The sequence below is a fragment of the Oenanthe melanoleuca genome, chromosome 1A (genome assembly GCF_029582105.1).
Source record: "Oenanthe melanoleuca isolate GR-GAL-2019-014 chromosome 1A, OMel1.0, whole genome shotgun sequence".
Classification (NCBI taxonomy): Eukaryota; Metazoa; Chordata; class Aves; order Passeriformes; family Muscicapidae; genus Oenanthe; species Oenanthe melanoleuca.
Genome location: NC_079334.1, coordinates 52171131 through 52189334, shown reverse-complemented (window position 1 = coordinate 52189334; position 18204 = coordinate 52171131). Strand labels below are relative to the sequence as shown.

The 18204-nt window shown below is 44.8% G+C and overlaps 1 protein-coding gene across 1 annotated transcript; it reads right to left on the bottom strand.

Annotated features, from left to right (window-relative positions):
• Window positions 1-11616: 11616 nt before the first annotated feature.
• Window positions 11617-16608, bottom strand: PIM3 (Pim-3 proto-oncogene, serine/threonine kinase). The gene is made up of 6 exons (XM_056516382.1): window positions 15870-16608; window positions 15431-15540; window positions 15235-15285; window positions 14590-14953; window positions 13138-13314; window positions 11617-12990 (listed from the first exon to the last, which is right to left on the bottom strand). Exons 1-6 carry the CDS (start codon window positions 15949-15951, stop codon window positions 12806-12808), a joined length of 969 nt encoding a protein of 322 aa, XP_056372357.1. The 5' UTR covers window positions 15952-16608; the 3' UTR covers window positions 11617-12805.
• Between the last annotated feature and the right edge of the window lie 1596 nt (window positions 16609-18204).

Below are 18204 nucleotides of genomic sequence, written 5' to 3'. Positions count from 1 at the left end.
TTCTTCTTCATCTGCCCACTTGGCAGTTTTCTAATTGCCATTTCATAGGCCTTCCCAAGCCCTTTAGAGATGATCAAAAGCACATCTGGGAAGACTTGTTCTGATGTGCTAATGTTGTATACAACAAATACTTATTCCTGCATTCCCTGAACTTGTCTGATTTCACTCCAAAGGGATATAATTACTTGACTCCAGATCACTTATTTTTCTGAAAGTCAAGCTTGCTTGCATTATGCTAACACTTCACTTGATGACAACATTGATTTCTAAAGTCAAGATGAGCAAGACCTGAGATCTCTTTCTTTCTCTCCAGCTTGGTAAGATAACTGCTGGTAAAGTGAAGACATACTGATAACAGTGAAGATAACAATGGGTAAGGAGATGGAGGGGAAACCTGACAATATGGTATGGTTTGATTTTCATTTTAAGAAGGGCAGATATAGGCAAAAAAATAACAGAATTCATATGCATGAACAGTAATAGTTTTTACAATATACTTGAATGACTCTTAGACCCTTTCTCCAACAGGAACATGTAGGCTTCATAGGCACCTACATATGTTGTAGATGAGATTTTGCTGCTTGTGATCCTAGAGTAGTAACATAATGAAGCTGGAAATATTGAGTTATGCTGTGAAAGATCTCCTCCAGCAGCTCCTTTCTGCCAGGGAATTCCACTTGTGTAGCTTGAAAAAAAGGCCTACCTTACACACATATTTTTATCAATGTTTTCTGCTCTGGGGTGTCTTCTGTTTTAGCAGACACACTGTGGCTTGTACAGCTTCCTGTCAGAAGTGATATGGCTCCTCTGACTAGATTTTTTTGTTTGTTTGATGAAGAGGAGATGAGATCAGCTATCAACTATGACTAAGTCTCATTGCTGCCAAGGGATAAAAATAGAGCAATGTGTACATGCCTAAAGAAGTAAAAATAAGCCCATGTGTGTGAGAAAGGTGGGCTGGTTCCCTTGGCTGCTCTCATTCAAGGTTATCCTGTGTTATAAGTTAATGCAGATGGTTATTGAACAGATTGGGGCCATCCAGCAACACCTAGCAATATCTAGCAACATCTAGCATCTGTTCACCTAGCAATGTCAGATAAGAGGGCAGTTGCCTCTAAAAGCCACTTACATATTAATCCACTCAACTGTTTTCTGCTTGTACATCTGGGACTGAAGCAGGATCAGACTCTAGCCACGACCTCACATAATCCTCCTTCTGTAGTGACACCCTTGCATAATACAGAAGAATATTTGCAGTGTCAGGGTCATATGTCACAGCAGTACAAGGAGTCACAAGTGGCATGACTTTGTCAAGGAGTTTTTAAACAAGAGTGACTGGCATGGAGCCCTACACATATCTGTCATATGGCCTTGTGAGAGATAGATTGGGAAGCCCTAAGCAAGGCTGTTCCCAGATGTAAGGTCACCATCACACAATAGTGTCCCTGTGAGGTGCTCCAAGAGACAATCATCACATTTGACCACTAGATTATCAAAATGGATGTTGTAACAACATAGTGTTGAGTTTTAAAGGAAATTATTTTCATATCTGAGCCAAGAAAAATTTTCCAGTAACAGCAGGAAGATCCAACTTGGATGCCTACAAAGTTCTGTGAGTTAATGGCCAGGCAGAGGGCCAGTAGAAATAGAGGGTATTGTTTTAAAAAATATATATTCATCCCTTTCCACTTATACTTTGTCTGCTGTTTGCCTTTCTAGACTGCAAGTGCTTCAGAGCAAAGCTGTGTTTATTGCCTGAGATCAGTCATATTACTTACTTAATCAATGGCTGCTAATGACAAATAGGAATAATATAAAACATTAATGGCTTTTTACCCATGTCTGCATCTGGCTCTCAGTGAGGTGCTGTGCTTGTTACTGCTGCCTCTGACCATATGCTCCCAGGGCAATCCCTCTAAAGTCTTCACAGCAGCAATGCACCTGGGACAGGAAAGCTGTTGGCAAATCCCTGATGTGGGGGTTGGATGCAAGAGACAGAGAAACCAAGTCAAGAGATACTGAAACTAAAGGGTGTGGTGTAAAAATGGTGAGGGATAGTGAAGAGATAAGAAATCCAGGGAGCTAAAGATGAACCCTGGGGCAAGGAGCAGGCAGGAACAGAGAAAAACTTGTCAAGCTTGATAGCAGTGAGATTCTACAAAAACAACAAGCAGTGGACATAGTGATGAGATTGGTCTTACAAGCCAACACTTAACATCAGTTCTGGCCACATGACTGCAGCTCAGTCATCTTGATGGATACAGCAGCATCTACCACACTCTGGCAAGAACTTGGGGCTGATATGAAATTCTTCCCAGAAAACAGTAATAAGATATGCACCTCTTACATGTTGCTACATAATGATGATGTAGCAGGATGCTGTTGTATTAAAAAGCCACTGAAAACAAGCAATGTTCTGCAAGTCTTTGCAGGTCACTGTAATAATAAACAGTAATTGGTCATTGTCATTTTCCCTTATTTTTCCTTCTGAATCTTTAGAGGAATCTTACACCAGAGCATTCAGGTCTCATTAGCTTTCAACAAGCTGCTGTAGTCACTTCTCCAGAAATGGAAAAATTGCAAAAAATCACTTTTTAAAATTTTTATAATAAAGATTCAAGCAGGAATGATTGTACCAAATTATAGTGCTCATGTCATTCACGAGACCAGACTACCACAATGAATCCCAAAATCTGCAAAGCAATTTCTTTTCTTCATTCTTCACTTTCTAGTTTTAATCTCACTGAATTTCATTAGTATTCCTTCACTATGTTGTCAGTCTGCATTATGGTGGGGGTTTGGAAGACCTTCAACAAAAGAATTCTTGCCTGTGCTACAACCCTTACCCTTTGTGCCCACATTCAGTGCCCAGCAGAATGAATTTCTAAATGCCTGCATGTTGCAGGAAACCAACCCTTAATGAATCTTAGGAGGCAAGTCTAAACAGATGACAGTACTTTCCAATCTGCTAGGGAAACAATATGTTTTAATTAAGTATAAGGTTTAATAAAATTTTCACTCCTTGTACAAAAATGCATGGTGATTAACAGACGGCTGACAAGACAAGTCTAATAATTTCTGATTAAATGCTTTTGTTTAGTATTTTCAGTCACTCTCTACAGGGAATTAATTACTGGAAATGAAAAAAATGAAGGTTCATGCCAGTTAATATCCTTGAGAAAGTGGAAAGTAACCAACTGTATAAATTACAGTGGCATATGCAGGCCAGCCTGTGGTCAAAATTTGTACAACATACCCCAGCCAGTTTTTGAGATGGTTAGACTGGAATGCATGTGCAGTGTAAATCTGTTGCAAGTAGCTGCTCCGTAGTTTAGGTAATCAGTGAGCAGCTGTATTCAGACAAAATTGCCTTTGCAACTTTTCTTTACTTTTTGGTTTTTGAAATGACATTTACCTATTTAAAATGGCCACTACTGTAGTTGCAAAGCATATGTTTACATAGCCCTTTCATACCCCATATTGCTCTTTAAATAAGCAAATCCCCTTCTAAGGTAAATCTACATGGAAATACACATGAGAACCAGACATCAGGCTGTGGAAAGTACTGATCTACCCACCCAGACCAGGGTTTCAGTTATTCCTGCTGAAACCATTCCAGCTAAATTGGGGTAACGGGTACTCCAAAAAATGTTCTCAAGCAGGCTTTATATAAAACTAGTGAAAAAGGAGAAAATGAACCAATTTTTATTATCCATAGTTCTCAAAGAGGTGCTAGTTCAATAATTTACCTGAGAAAATTTACTTGCACTAAGTTTGATTCGACAATCCCTTAATTGAAGTCTGTGATTCTGGAGTTTTTTGCTCCTCTGAGTTGATTGCATTAACTTGAGTCAGTTAACAGCATTGTAAATGTTAATCTAGATATGTCAAGATACTTTTATTTCATGACAAATGTTTGTATTTTTTTCCAGGTCTAAGCCAACTTGCTATTGATTATCCTGAATTTTAACAGCTGGAGTGCAGAAGTACTCAAGAACAAACACACGCCCTCTGTGCAAGGTGATCTTTCCCTCCAGAAAACCAGCACCAAGCCATTTGGTGCCTTATCACGATGCTATTTGAAATATCTTCCATTCCAGTCTGTCACCAGTGCAGTGCAAGCTTTGTACTGGCCACCTGCAAGACCTGGGAGAACTTCATGTGCACTTCTGACAATCCTGTGTTTGTCCAGCAATTCCTTATGACTTTTTAATATTGCCTTGATGACCACCATAATTGGTGCTCAGTGAGCTTAAACTGAACTAATCTGTTCATTAGAGAAGACCTACTACAGGAGTTTGAAATATTATATATATATATATATATATATATATATAGTCATATGTATGAACTTGTGTAATTAGAAATTTCCATTAAAGAAATTCAACATTTCCCAAGAAAACAGAAAAATTGGTCAGAAAGAGCAAATTATTTCGGCTCTGTTAATAACTTGGCTAAATATTTAGTGTTGTCAACTATATTACTTTGCTCTGGAATTAAGTTATATGATAAGATGGCAGTAAGATGTAGGCAAAAGCTGCTATCATATATCTACATATATTCATAAGCAGTGAATGAATCTGTGAAAACTATCTGGGTGAAAAGAACCATTGGCACCAGTGCAGTTTTTGCCATGATGACATTAGTTTTAAAATAATATTAAATAATAAGAATGTAACTTAGTAAAGAGTATGGAAGTGTGTATTATTTGTTCTGAAGCTGTGACTCACACTGTTCCCCTCATCACCTGTATCAGTAGGAGTTTGTCACAGGCCATAAAAGGAGCTGGAAAATGCCATTAGTTCATGATATAAAAAATCTGTTTAGCAGAGGAAAAGAGAGGTACAAATTATGATCAACCTTGTTATGAACCCTTTTTTTTCACACCAACAAGCAGTTACATGGGGAAAAAGGCCTGGTGCTGTTAGCATGCTCTGAGCTAATCTCAGGGGTGAGTAACTGCTCTTTGTGGCATTAACAAAAATGCCACCAAGGACTCAAGGTGATGAGGATTTTTATGCTCTACTTTTCTTTCAAGTTACCTTGCCCTTGCTTTCCAAATAACACTTGTTGTCTTACAGAGAGGTCCAGCTATGACTTCTGAAAGACACAAGGGCTTCTTTCTCTTTTTTCTACTGCTTTTCAGCATTGCAGGACAGGTTTTCTTTACAGCTTCAGGCTTTCTTATTTATTTTCCCTCTAGGGCAGACATTCTTTTGCCACAAGTGAAAGAATAGCTCTGTAGTCATCACACAGACAAAATCTCCCTCGAAATTATTGGAATATTTAGACAAGAACTGCAGAGTTGGGTCTTATATCACCAAGAGTATTTTGGCTAGGAGTTGTCAGGGAAATGGTGATCCTCAGCTATTAGAGCTATTTGAGTGCATCACCACAGCAAGCACTAAACTGGGAAAGGTGTATCTTTAAAATGCTCTCAAAATTCATGGGTTATGTAGGGCCTGACCAAGATTTGCAACATCAGTTGCTGAAGTTTTCCTTTAAGTACACTGGAATCCTACATTTCAAACTGTGAATCTTGGTAAAAATATCCTAGAGAGGACAATGGAGTTCATGCCCATTGAAGAGACTCAAAATGAAAGAGAAACAGGAAAATCATCGAGCTTGAGATAAAACAGTAAATGCAATTATGTTATCTCAACTCATTTGCATGATTTTTTCTCACTGCAACTTATCTTTTCTCCATGAATAGCTGTAAAGTGTTGTCATTGATCAACAATTCTGAAATGTTTAACATATTTTCTCATTTGCAAATGTACCTGTGAAGCTGTTTAAAAAGTGAGGCATGTTGTTGAGATACATAAATATAGTTCTTAATTAAGTTTTGACCTGTGTAGGATTCTGAGTGACCTTTGTTCTTTCATTTCATCAGTACTTAAGGTACTGTATACCTCATAAGCAAATGCTCAGCACCTGATTTGAAGAAAAGCCACTTAAATAATTTGCATGTCAGGTTAAAAACAGCAAAATTTGTCGTATTTCTTGCAAATTCCTTATTGCAGAAGTTATCAGATAGAAACTAGAGGGTATGATTGATTGTACTGACTAGGGAAAAATTTTGTTATCACACATATCCTTTCTTCAGCAGTACCATCCCTGTTCCACCACATCCCAGACCCAAGCAGTTGTGCATATTGCCTCACTTATGCTGAGTGGCTATCAGGGAGATCAGTTTATTGATCTTAATATCAGTGCACCAGCAAAAGGAAGGGACAGTAGGAGGAACAATTTAGCTGACACTGGCTATGAGAAAAGGTCAGTAGCCCCCTAGCCTCATCATCATGAGAAAATCCATCACTACTTCTATTGATTAAATCAAATCTGCATTAAAAAGTTTTGGTTTTGCCAGTAGCAAAACCAGCACTGTCAATAAATTTTATATTGGTTCAAGAAGCAGATGAACGTTGTGACTGAAATCTGTCTCTGTAATTCAAGATCATTAGGCTGATGAAATTCAAAGTAATTCTAAAATAGCTGTAACTTCTAGACGATTTATGAAAAGTGCTTGTTCCTAAAAAGAATGATTTACTATACTCCACAATTTGTTTGCTCTGGTTTTCAGCTAGCCTTACAGATACAAAACTCTTCCTTACCACAACTTAATCTGCCTTTCTGTGGATTAAGTTTTTTATTCATTCATATTTGCCCAGACAACAGACAAATTTCCCTCGGCAAAGAAGTAATCTCTTATATTTTTCTATGCTGATGTAAATCTTTCTATTTTAAGGCTTTTTTTATTACTTAGACATTATAAACAAATAAAAAAACAAACAAACAAACAAACTAGCCTCCTCTTCTCCTGCTCTCTCTCCACCCCAAAATCTTTCCATGGAGTCTGAACACGGAGTATTTCCCCACAGTTAATGGACATCTTTCCTTAGGGTGATCTTGAAAGAAAATGCTCCCTTTCATGACTCTATCAGGCTTGGAAACTTCTGGAAAATTAATGAATTATGGGGAAACACCACTCCAATCTTTTATAACATACGATTGTTTACATATTTATATATTTCAATTCAAATAGACTGATAGTTGATGCTTATATTTTCCTGTCCTTAAAAAAAGAAACAGAAAAGGGGAGAGGAAACTTCAACCCTGAAACCAGGCCATTCATAATTACCACAGTAAGTTTCTCATGCAAAACTTTTTTTATTTCTACAAAAGAACATTTTTTTCAGTAGCACTAACATACAGACAAAAAATTTCCTCCTAGCTATTACACAGACAATTATTCATAAAATAATAAAACATTTGCTTAAGGATTCTGTATATAATAGAGCAAAACACCAAAATACTTCCATTTTCAGTATAATTTTTGTAATCTTTATGTTCTCCTAACTGGAGACCTAAAGTGACTGCTGAGTCAATAATAGTAAACAAAGAATCATATTGATCCAAAGCTACTTTTCTGATTATGACTTAATTAAAATCTTGATGTTTAACACATACTTACCTGAGAAACAGTGCAAGTCAAAGTATGCATCTTTCTAATTCTCTTAGTGGGCTAGTATAAACAGCTTTTTACATAATGGTTTGTGTAGTCAATTAGCAGAGTATTAGCTATAATAGATAACATTCTTACTAAGACCATATTAATTAGAGCTTAAACACAGCTAATCTGAGACCTATATTGAATTTATATTATTATGTAAGCAGAATGTTTCCGTAGGCAAGTCATTTCCTTCGTAGCATTTTAAGGAAAAGGAAATCCTAGCATCTGAGATACAAACATGCTGATTTTATCAGAGTATTGCAAACCACTTAATGTTTCTTAAAACTTGAGTGTGCCAAGCTGTATTACAAATAATAATTATGAGCAGTAAAGGACACAAAGATTGAATACTTTTTAAATTTATTGGAAGAAAAGGGGTGGAATTGCAAGCTAAGAAAATGCCAGCAAGAATTTAATGGATGTATGTTTCTCCTCCTCATTTTGCCTTGAGCTACACCACAGCTCTGGAGTTTAGTCACTTCATCAAAAAAAAGCTGGTATGTCTACGTGGGCACATTTTTTAATGATAACATGAATTCACCTGTTATGAGACAAACTTTCTCTGGAAATAATTAGGAAACCTGTCTTATACAGATTTAAATTCATTTTTAATTGCATGGATTTGCCGCCTCCCTATCACTTTGTTCAGCAGTTCTGCAATATAACCAAAGCTTAATATGTCTCTGGTAAATCAGCTACCTGAAGGAACACTGTAGGCTAAAACATACTAAATTTTTAAATTATGGCTAACCATGAAATGAAGTAATTGCAAATTTACAAGCGGAGCAAATTTTGGGACAGTATCAAAAACTGTATTGCAATGAAACTAAAACTCCATCATCTTCTGCTACGAATTGTAGCATCACTGTTAGTAGAAAAAATTTCACTAATAATAGGCTGAGAGGGCCACAACATTCTGTTGTCTAGTTACACCACTGAGAATTATTGCCCATCTGCATGCCAGAAGACAAGTGCTTCTCATGGTTACTGAAATGAAGTGGAAGAATGAGGGCTAATATCATAACAGCTCATGCCAAGAGTTGTGTAGGTGACTGGGGGCACACTAGGCAGGTTAGCACTGTAACATCAGATGCAGATTTGACAACATTTTGAATACATACTCCCCTCTCCCATTTTTATTGAGAAGTTATTTTTGCATTTGTAGTAATTTAAAATTTTTCAATTTTAGTGAAATATCCCTTCAAGCATTACAGTATAATTAAGTATCAGTCATAGTCACTCATATCTAAAAATATCAGCCAGCAGTGCTTTAAAATCTCCCCAATTTATGCATCACTGTTTTTGGAACATGTACTTTAATTTCACCAACAGAGGTCACTAAACCACTGAGAGAGAACCACAAGTGTTTGGTGGGAACACACCCTAGTCAATCTTCCTAAGATCCTTCAATAGTTATTTTCAAAGGGCTCTTGTTCAGCTGCTTCAGTAAATATAAGCTCAGTTAACAAAAAGAGAAAAAAAAAAAGAGAGTGTATGCTTACACACTCAGGGAAATGAGCTTTACTAGAGATATGAATTACACAAAACACTACATTGTTAAAGATATTTAAGGAGTAGAATATATTTAAAATACCTATTATGAAGCCAGCAGCATACATATATGCATAAGTAGGTATGAATATTGCTAAATCAATTTTTCAAGGTTAGAACAGGCCCTGTTTTTTGAATGACTTGCTGAATTTTATTTTTCAAGCTTTGTGCTGTTGAAAACCAACCTAGTGGGGAGATAATAAGAAGAGTAGGATTCCAGAGAAGTAACATTTAATGATATTAATACCAGATAGAAGCACAGGAGAAACCAAGAGCTGTCACTGACTTGCTCATTTTGGCAGAAACACTCAGCTAATGGAACTATATTAACACATCATTTTCCAACTTTCAACTGTAATGAGAAGCTATTTTTGCAAATCATTACTTTCGGTATACGGTGTTTCAGCCACATGGCTTCTATTAGTGTGCAGGGGAGTTTCACAACCAAAGCTGCCTGTGCAGCACTGAAAGTGCACCTTTTATGTTGAGCTAATCCCAGAGGGGAGTCAGCACTCGTGCCCGTGTCCTTTTGACCTTTATCCTTTTAATGCATTTTGCCTCAGTAGCAAAAGGTGAAAACCTAGTTTTTATGTTTCAAAACAGAGCGTTTCAACACTGATTCTCAGTGAAGCTAAGGAAAGTAACATCAGCTCTTGTGGAAATGTTTAAAGTCCCTAGCTCAGCAATCAACAATAGCTTTACAAATGTGCTTTTAGAAATGCTTTTCTGGTAGCCCTTTGAAGCTCACCCATACAGCCCTGCTGCCATCCCTCTGAACAGCTGTGAACATGTGAAGCCACTGGAGTGGAAGATGTTAATTACTGTCAGCTACTGGAATTTCTCCAGGGACCTCTTGTGGTTAGAAACGTTTCCCTAAAGAAGTGCACTAGGTGCTGGGATTATCTCTCCTGCAGCATATCTGAATCCTCCCTTCTTAAGCAAAAGGAATTTCTCATTCCAAAGCAAAACTCTAAATATTCAGATTTAAGTGTTCTTCTCATGGGACACTGATTTTTCTAAGCAATCTTAACTGTAGAACCTTTTATTCCTGAGTTCCAACAATAGGGAACTGAGTTTTTCAGGGACTAGGTTTAGCATATATAGAGATTTTCCTTAAAAACTGGGGAAACCAGTCTAAAATAAAAAAGGAACAAAATTAGAAACCATAGAAAACAAATTGATCAACAGAAGTGTGGTTAGAGTTTTTTTCCCCAACAAAAGTAAATTGAACTTCCTTTTTACTGCAAAAAAAAAAAAGGCTACAACACCTTCCCTGTGTCATCAGAAAAGTGCACAGACCGAAAATGGTCTTTTTTCTTCAGATTTACCTCCTGCTATTCATTGGCATTTTGAGTCCAAACTAGTTAGCGTCAGGAGCTTGATGCGATGCCAACGAGATATTACCCACAGGGAACCAAAATAACAGCAGATGAGCTGGCAGAAAGATCCCCAGAAAGGGAAGTAACATAAAACTGAGATTCTGAGCCTGGCTCCTTACTGTGACAACTGCAAAGCACCTTTAATAGCTGAACACATCCTTAAATACACCTCGCAGATCCCTCTGCAGCAGTTAAACCTTGTAATCACTACCACCCCCGCAAGGAGACCAAGTCAGGTCAGTCCCTGGCTACAGAGGAACGAGGATGAAGCTGTTAATCCGCAGGACTTGACTCCCAACGTGTGAAGATGAATGCTGAGGACATTTCTCTTGTCCTTTGCTGTAGGTGAGGATGGCACACGCTCCCCTGTGTCAGTCTCTATCTGAAGTGACAGACACACCAGTGTTTGCTAATGTAAGGAAGTGGAAGGAGAACAGTCACCCTGATCTCCAAGAATGCTGTCCCTTTCTTTCCTGTAAGGGCACAGAAGTCCTCACCCAGTCCCAGAAGGAAGGCGTAAGTGGGAAGAAGGAAACTGAATGTAATGGAAAGCAAACATATCAACTGTGAAAACAGTAACCACCAGCAGCTACAGAATTCCTTCCTTGTTATACTTAAGGACAAGTACACTGATATTCAGTGTTTACAGAGGTAAAAGTCCCACAATTACAGGGCCAATTCCCTTTTATGTAGGCCATTAGTGCTGTTGTACTGTACTCCTTCCCCAGTCCAACATCAAACGCAGTGATTGAGAAGTAGATAGAGCTCAGGTGAGGGATTGCTTAATTCTTTCAAAATGGTCACTGCTTAATGGCATAGACCATCTCCTAACTCTGGCTCAGCTGCTGCAGGCCTTTAGCAAGGCTTGAGATGGTAACACAGTGGAGACTCCCCAGCTCATCACAAGTAAGAGTGAAGATAAAATAAGTACAAACACAGAACTGTTATATACAAAAAAGTTTAATTGAAATACCTGTATAAAAAATATGATCTCCATACATTTCACACCGTTAAACAGAAGAAAAAAAAAATCCAAATCCAAGCTGCATAAATGCAACCAGATCACAGAAACACAGCTATTAAAATAAATTAAGGTTTATGACTCTGCCACTCTACCTTCCAGAGCCAATGCACGGAGACTGTACAATGTCAATAATTTAAAACCCTTCCAAACAGCATTACTTTACACTTCTGGTACAGTAATACCAGACAAAAGGCATACTGACTAACTTTAAAAAGTCATTCTATTTCCCTTAAATTAGACTTTGTACAACAATTTCCCATCTTCCAACAAAAAACTGGTAAGGTCAGGAATTTTTTTTATTTTATTTTTTTGTAACCAAAAGTTGACAGGAATGCAGAAAAAAAAGTGCCATGGGCAAACCACTAGAATTCCCATGGGGAGAAGGAGGGGAAAGCACAGTGTTGAATAACTCTAACCAAATAAATTAACCGAATAAATAGCCACAGTTAAAAACTGTGGGAGGTCTTCTAAAATCCAAACAATAAATAACTGTATAGTACACGGGAAAAACCAAGTTTACACAAACACATTATACAGGTATGGAAAAAAAAAAAAAAAAAAAGTAGAAGTCCTTGAATATTGCATTGATTGTGCATTCAACATGCCCATACATACTTTAAGACTCGCAGGGTGACAAAAGGCCGGGGGGAGTTGAGAAAGGGGCTTCTCATGCCCAATGGTAGAGATGATAAAAGGAAACATGAATGAATGTTTCTGATAAAGAAGCCGATATACCTGTTCATATTTCTGTGCAGGCTATAGGAAATATTTTGAGCAGCAGAGGTGGGTTGGATCTGTAAAGGGCAGGGGGCAGGAGTGAAATGTCTGTGTTCAAGTATTCCATCACCAGTGGATGGGACTACTTCATTCAATCACCGAACAGGTTCTCCAATGCATCATAGGAGCTGCTTCCTCCAGCACTGAGTCTAAAGGGAGCAAATTCCTATAATGAACTGGATCTTCTTTGGACATAGACAGCTCAAAAAAGAAAGTCCCACTGAAGCAGCTTTCAAAAAGGCACTCAAAAGCAAATAAAATCTAGTCCAGGCTCTATGAGAGCAAAAAAGTTTACCATGTATTCAAGAGGTCACTGCTTTCTTAATAAGGTCAGTCTTTGACTAAGTACTGGCCTGCAACTCCCAAACATCAGCGTTTCCAAAGGAAATCTCTCATTCCAAAGCAGAAACCAGCAAAGGGGGAAAACAAAATCAAGTCCCTCAGACAAAGATTCAACTACAGAATAATGAATGCATTTTTCTAGCCCCTCCTATGTATTGGCAGCAGCACTGTGGTCTTTCTGCTTGAAGCTCCCCCTCCCAGTGCGAGGTCCTTAGTAATTCACAGACTCTCATTACTTGAACTTGTGCTAGATACATCGGTATCAAGGGTCCGTAGCCTTATGTCACAGTCCTCAGACTTCACTACTTCAGATTTGTGCATCCATTGATGGTCAAAAATCTGCTCAAGTGTTGGTCTGTCTGAAGGCCTCAGTGAAAGGCACCATTTGATCAGCTGTTGACATTCTGTAACAAAGAAAGTCGTATTAGTAAAAAAGTTTTAAAATAAGACAATCCTCAGTAACAAAAATCCACCTACACAAGCTCACAAGTACAAGACTATTAAAAAAACCCTCAAAACCAGAAAATCCACTTGACTTCTATAGAACTTACCAGGTGAAATTCTTCTCCTGAAGTATAATCGTCCCCTCAATATTTCTTCATCTTGCTCAAAAGGGATGTCTCCACAAACCATGTCATACAGCAGAACTCCCAGAGACCATACTGTTGCCGACCGTCCATGGTATCTGTGGTATCTGATCCACTCTGGAGGGCTGTATACTCTAGTTCCTGAAAACAGAAAAAAAACAAACCCACAATTAGAGTACAGGTTTAAAATATTTCCCCTTTGTTCAGCTCCTTCTGGCAGAGCTAAATTAAATTCAAAAACTTGACATTTAGGAATTTAAAAAAAAAAAAAAACCTAACAAAAAAAAAAAAAAAATCAAACCCAGAAATCTAAACAGCTTTAAATTTTTCACAAGCCAAAGCCATTAGCAGTGTAATTTCAGGTCATCTGCAGGGTTACACCATCAACAGACTTGGCCCATCCGGTTGTTCTATTTTGTTGCAAGGAATAACACAGCCCCATCAGCTGACTGTTTACTGAGGCAAGCTCCCTTTCACTGACCACGTGGCGTCTGCAGCATCACACCAAAAATAGACACAAAAGGACAAAGGGGGCTGGCAGGGAGGAGGAGAGTGCGACAAGAAGGTGAAACTCAGGTCTGCCCGCATTACACGGGGCTAATCTGCTTTATCCAATTCCACAGGGCAGTAAACAAAATAGGGCCGCTTACAATTTCTATGTTTTTAAGGCCTCCCCCGGGGCTTCTATGCGGCAGCTTTTCCCAACTCGCCCCCCCTTCCCCTCCCTCCAGTGTCCGAGAGCTCCTTGGATACCAAACAAAACGGGGAATTCGTGATGCCGAGAGTCACGTGCGGCAGGGCTTCGGGTTTCACAACAAACAGATGTGAGTGCGGCAGCTGGGGCGGGGGAGCGAGACCCTGCTGCATCAGTCACACTCCCAGGACTGCGGGAAATGCTCCCTCCGGTCACATGCTGGCTTATGCTCAGCTTTCCCTCCTCTAAAAGCATCGACCCCAGCCGCTGTAGCGAGTCATTTCGAGAGAGTGCATTTGTCCCCATCACTTTAAAATCTGCAATGCGGGATTTCCAGGACACTGGCAGAATGGGAGCGGGGGAGGTACCACTCCCGAGTTAAAAAAAACCACCGCATATAAAAACGGCATATCCACACATGGAAACATCCGACACTGGCAAAACCTCCATGTAAACAGATCGCCCTCTAGGAAAAAAACCCCGCTTTTTCCAAGACAGGGAAACATAAACTGCTGCGTCACTGCCTGGAATCGCTTCTTTCCTACGCAACTGAACACCCCTAAGTGGCTTCGGGTCCACGGGTTTCCATTACTGATAGACCTGATACGAGCCCCCGCATCAGGGGCTCTGCTTGCTGTGACCGGTCACTGCAAAGGGGCTGAGCGGCAGCTCTGGGAAGGGCATCACCCCGGGAGGGGCACGGGGAGGGTGGGGGCACGTACCGTCGAAATCGGTATAGACTGTATCCTTGAGGAGGGCCCCCGAGCCAAAATCAATGAGCTTCAGCTCGCCCGTGCGGAGGTCAACCAGCAGGTTCTCGTCCTTGATGTCCCGGTGCACCACGCCGCAGCCGTAGCAGTGGCGCACCGCCTCCAGCACCTGCCGGAAGAACCCGCGGGCCGTCTCCTCGTCCAGGGCACCCTTCTCCGTGATGAAGTCGAACAGGTCCTTCACCAGCTCGGGCCGCTCCATGATGATCAGGTACCCGTCGGGCCGCTCGTACCAGTCCAGCAGCTTGATGACCCCTCGGAAGCCGGAGCCCACCTTCTTGAGAAGGACGATCTCCAGGGGCACCATGACGCCGCTCTGGGCAGAAGAAGGGGCGCGGGTCAGCGGGGGGGCGGCGCGGCCCGGGGCACCCCTCGCTGAGGGGAGGGAGGCGGGGAGGGCGGGGAGGAGGGCGCGGCCGGCGGGCCCCTCTGCCGCTGCCGCAGTCCGAGGGGCGGGCGCGGCGCTGCGGCGGCGAACCCCCGCCAAATTCCCTCCCGACGCAGAGGCCGCGCCAGCGGGGCGGGCCCCGCCGCCCACACAATGGCCCCGCCGCGGCGCGGCCCCGCGGCACCCCCGGAGCCCCTCCGGATACTTACAATCGTGCCCCACTCGGTCACCCGCTCCTTCACCACATGCTTCACGGCGACCTGCGGAGCGCAGAGAACGGAGGCGCCGTGAGCGGCGGGGCGGGCTCAGCCTGCGCCCCGCCGCCGAGGGCCGGGCCGGCCGCGCCCGCCGCTTCCCGCGCCGCGCTCCCGCCCGCCGCCCCCGCCCGGGCGCCCCGCGCCTCACCGGCAGCCCGTCGGCGATCCTGCTCCCCGCGTACACCGTGCCGAAGCCCCCGCTGCCCAGCACGGAGCCCACTTGGTAGACTTTATCAAACGGCTCCTTCTCCACTTTCACTGTGTAAACAAGAGGGAAAAACCCGCGTTAGTGTCCGTAGCCGCGCTGCGGTCGAATAATAATAATAATAATAATAACAATAATAATAATAATGTTAATAATGCAAGAAAAAAAAAAAAAAGCCCACAAACGCTCTGCCCGTACTGTGTGCGCTGCCCTGATTCCGACCAAGGCTTTAATAAAAAAAAAAAATCTTCTTCAATTAAAAAAAAAAAATAAAATACACGCAGCTCCGGGAGCTGCGAGACGGCGAGCCCGACATCCCAGTAAGGCAGGGCCGGTCCGCGCCCTCCGGCGCGGCGCTGGCAGGGGACCCCCGGCCCCGTACCTGGCTGGAGGATCTTCACCGGCAAGTGGTCCATGCTGGGGCTGCAGATGTGCGCCAGCGAGCCGAACTTGGAGAGCAACATCTTCCGAGGGGGGGAAAACGCCGAGTTAGTTTCCCGCGGCAGCTCCGCCGGCGTCCTCTCGGCGCGGCGCGGCTCTCCTCGCTCCGGAGCCGGCGGAGGGAGCGGGCCGCCGAAAGCTCCTGCGCGGCTGCTTCTTCGGCCGGGAGCGGGAACCCGCGGAGTCCTTGGGAGTCCGTCCCCGCCGGCAGCAGTCCAGGTGTCGGTCACGCAAAGTCCTCCAGAGAAACGCAGTCAGCGAACGCGCCGCTCCCGCGTTCCTTCTTCTAGCCGGCGAAAGCCACTCGGGGCGCAGGCAGAACTATAGCCCTCCGCGGAGGCAGACGAGTCCGGGGGCTTCGAATCCGCGCGTGGAGCCCGCCCCTGCGGGGGCCGCGGCGGCAGGAGCGGGCTGGGCGCCGCAGTGGAGCCGTGGCGGGCGGAGGACAGACCGCGCCGCCGCCGAGCTGCCCGCGCGCTTCTGAGCCGGCGGCGCCGCCGAGCCGCCTCTTAACTCCCAATATTTTGGTGCGGGCAGAGTGCGGCGAGCGCGCCGAGGATATCCCTCCGCGGGGGAGGGGGAACACCTCTCCCGCCGGCCCCGCCGCCGCCTCCCCTCTGCGCCGGAGCCCCCGCGGGGCGGCGGCCGCGGCCGCAGCGCGCTGTCCCGCCCCAGCGCACGGGCGGGCACGGGGAGGGCGGGGGGCTCGGAACTACTTGTTCTGTAGTAACCGGCGCGCAGAGTTACACCGCGTCTGAGAGGAACGCATCACACATTAGCGGCCAAAAAAAAAAAAAAAAAAAAAGGCGGGGGAGAGGTTCTCCCGTGTGCGTTAACGCCGCCGCACGGCCAATCGCCGGGCGCCCTTTCAAAGGGCTCCCGCGGCGGCCCAATGAGGAGAGCCCTCATTTGCATGCGGCGGCGCGCGGCCAGCGGCGGCAGGGCGGGAATGCCGCGGCGCGCCGGGCCGCCCCGCCCCGGGCTGCGGGAAGGTCGCTCCGAGCCGGGCAGCGCGGGGGCGGGGCGCCAGCAGCGCCGGCCACCGCGGGTCGCGGCTCCGCGGAGCCCGGCTGGGGCCGGCAGCCCCGGCACGGCGGCCGGAGCCCGCTCGTTTTGCCGGCCGGTGCTCCCCAGTGAGCACGCGGTGCGCTCCCTCCTCCTCCCCGGCGCTGCCCCCTCGCCTCGGCGCAGCTCGGCCCCGTGCCAGCGCGGGGAGCGCCGGCGCCTGCCCTCCGCGCCTGCCTCTGTCAGTCACCTCCCCGTGCGGAAGCCCCGCGGGGCCGGTGCGGCGCGACGGCGGGCGCCGGAGTGCTGGCGGCGCAGCTCGCAGGAGCTGGGCGCTCCCCGCCCGCCGAGGCGCCGCGCCGGAGAGGCCGGAGCTGCTCCTGCCGCCGCCGCCCGCCCCGCAGGGGGCGCTGCACCAACAGGAATGGGGGCGCGGGGGGCCGTGCCCTCAGGCTGCGGCCTGCTCGGGAGGGACACCGGGACACGGGCGAGCGCCCAGCCGCAGGGAGAGCCCGAGGGCATCCAGGGCATCTTGCCGAGTCCAGCACAACTGCTTTAGAAATTAATGAGTGCGGTGCTGGCTGGGCAACTGTGTTAGTGACTGCTCCAGCAGCTCCCTAGAGCGCAGCCCAGATGCGCTCCGCGGGCCGGCGCTGGGGCGGAGAGCACCCGCTGTTTGCAGAGAGCTCGGCAGCCGCCCCTCCGTGCCCTGTCACCGCCGCCCTGTCACCACAGCCTGTCACCGCCGCCCTGTCACCGCCGCCCTGTCACCGCCGCCCTGTCGCGGCCCAGGTGCGCGGCAGCCAAGAGCAGGAGCTGCGGGCACCGCGCTCAGCGGGATCCCGGCGTGCGGCGGGTCTCGGCAGCCCCTCCGCCCCGGCTCCCGGCAGAGCCTCGCCCTTGGCATTGCCTGGGTATAGCAGCGCCGCAATCTCGGGCATTCGCGCCCATAAACAAAGCGAGGGCTTCTAGGGAGAGGTAATAACTTTTATTAGATTAGACCAGCTGATGTAAAGGTCAAGTTTGCAGGAGCGGCTTCAACCTCTCATGTCCCAGAACGTATTTTTTGAAGATAGATCAGTTGGGTTATAAAAGTTACTACTTCTCATACAGACCAGTTTGCAGAGGTTCCAAAATATACCATTGAGTTTATTGACTAGCTGAGGAATTCAGGACTTTTCATGTTAATAGAATTTTTTTTCCCTAAAAACTAATGACTTGGATTTACGAGATAAGGCACTTATAAATCTGGTTTGGTCCTTTCTTCCTTT

What these genes read in the sequence shown, in the direction of transcription:
- PIM3 (XM_056516382.1), bottom strand. Translation starts at nt 15,951, where the DNA reads ATGTTGCTCTCCAAGTTCGGCTCGCTGGCGCACATCTGCAGCCCCAGC. An exon ending in GGATCGCCGACGGGCTGCCG is followed by an intron (nt 15,286 to 15,430) that starts GTGAGGCGCGGG and finishes TGCGCTCCGCAG; the next exon opens with GTCGCCGTGAAGCATGTGGT. An exon ending in AGTCTATACCGATTTCGACG is followed by an intron (nt 13,315 to 14,589) that starts GTACGTGCCCCC and finishes TTCTGTTTTCAG; the next exon opens with GAACTAGAGTATACAGCCCT.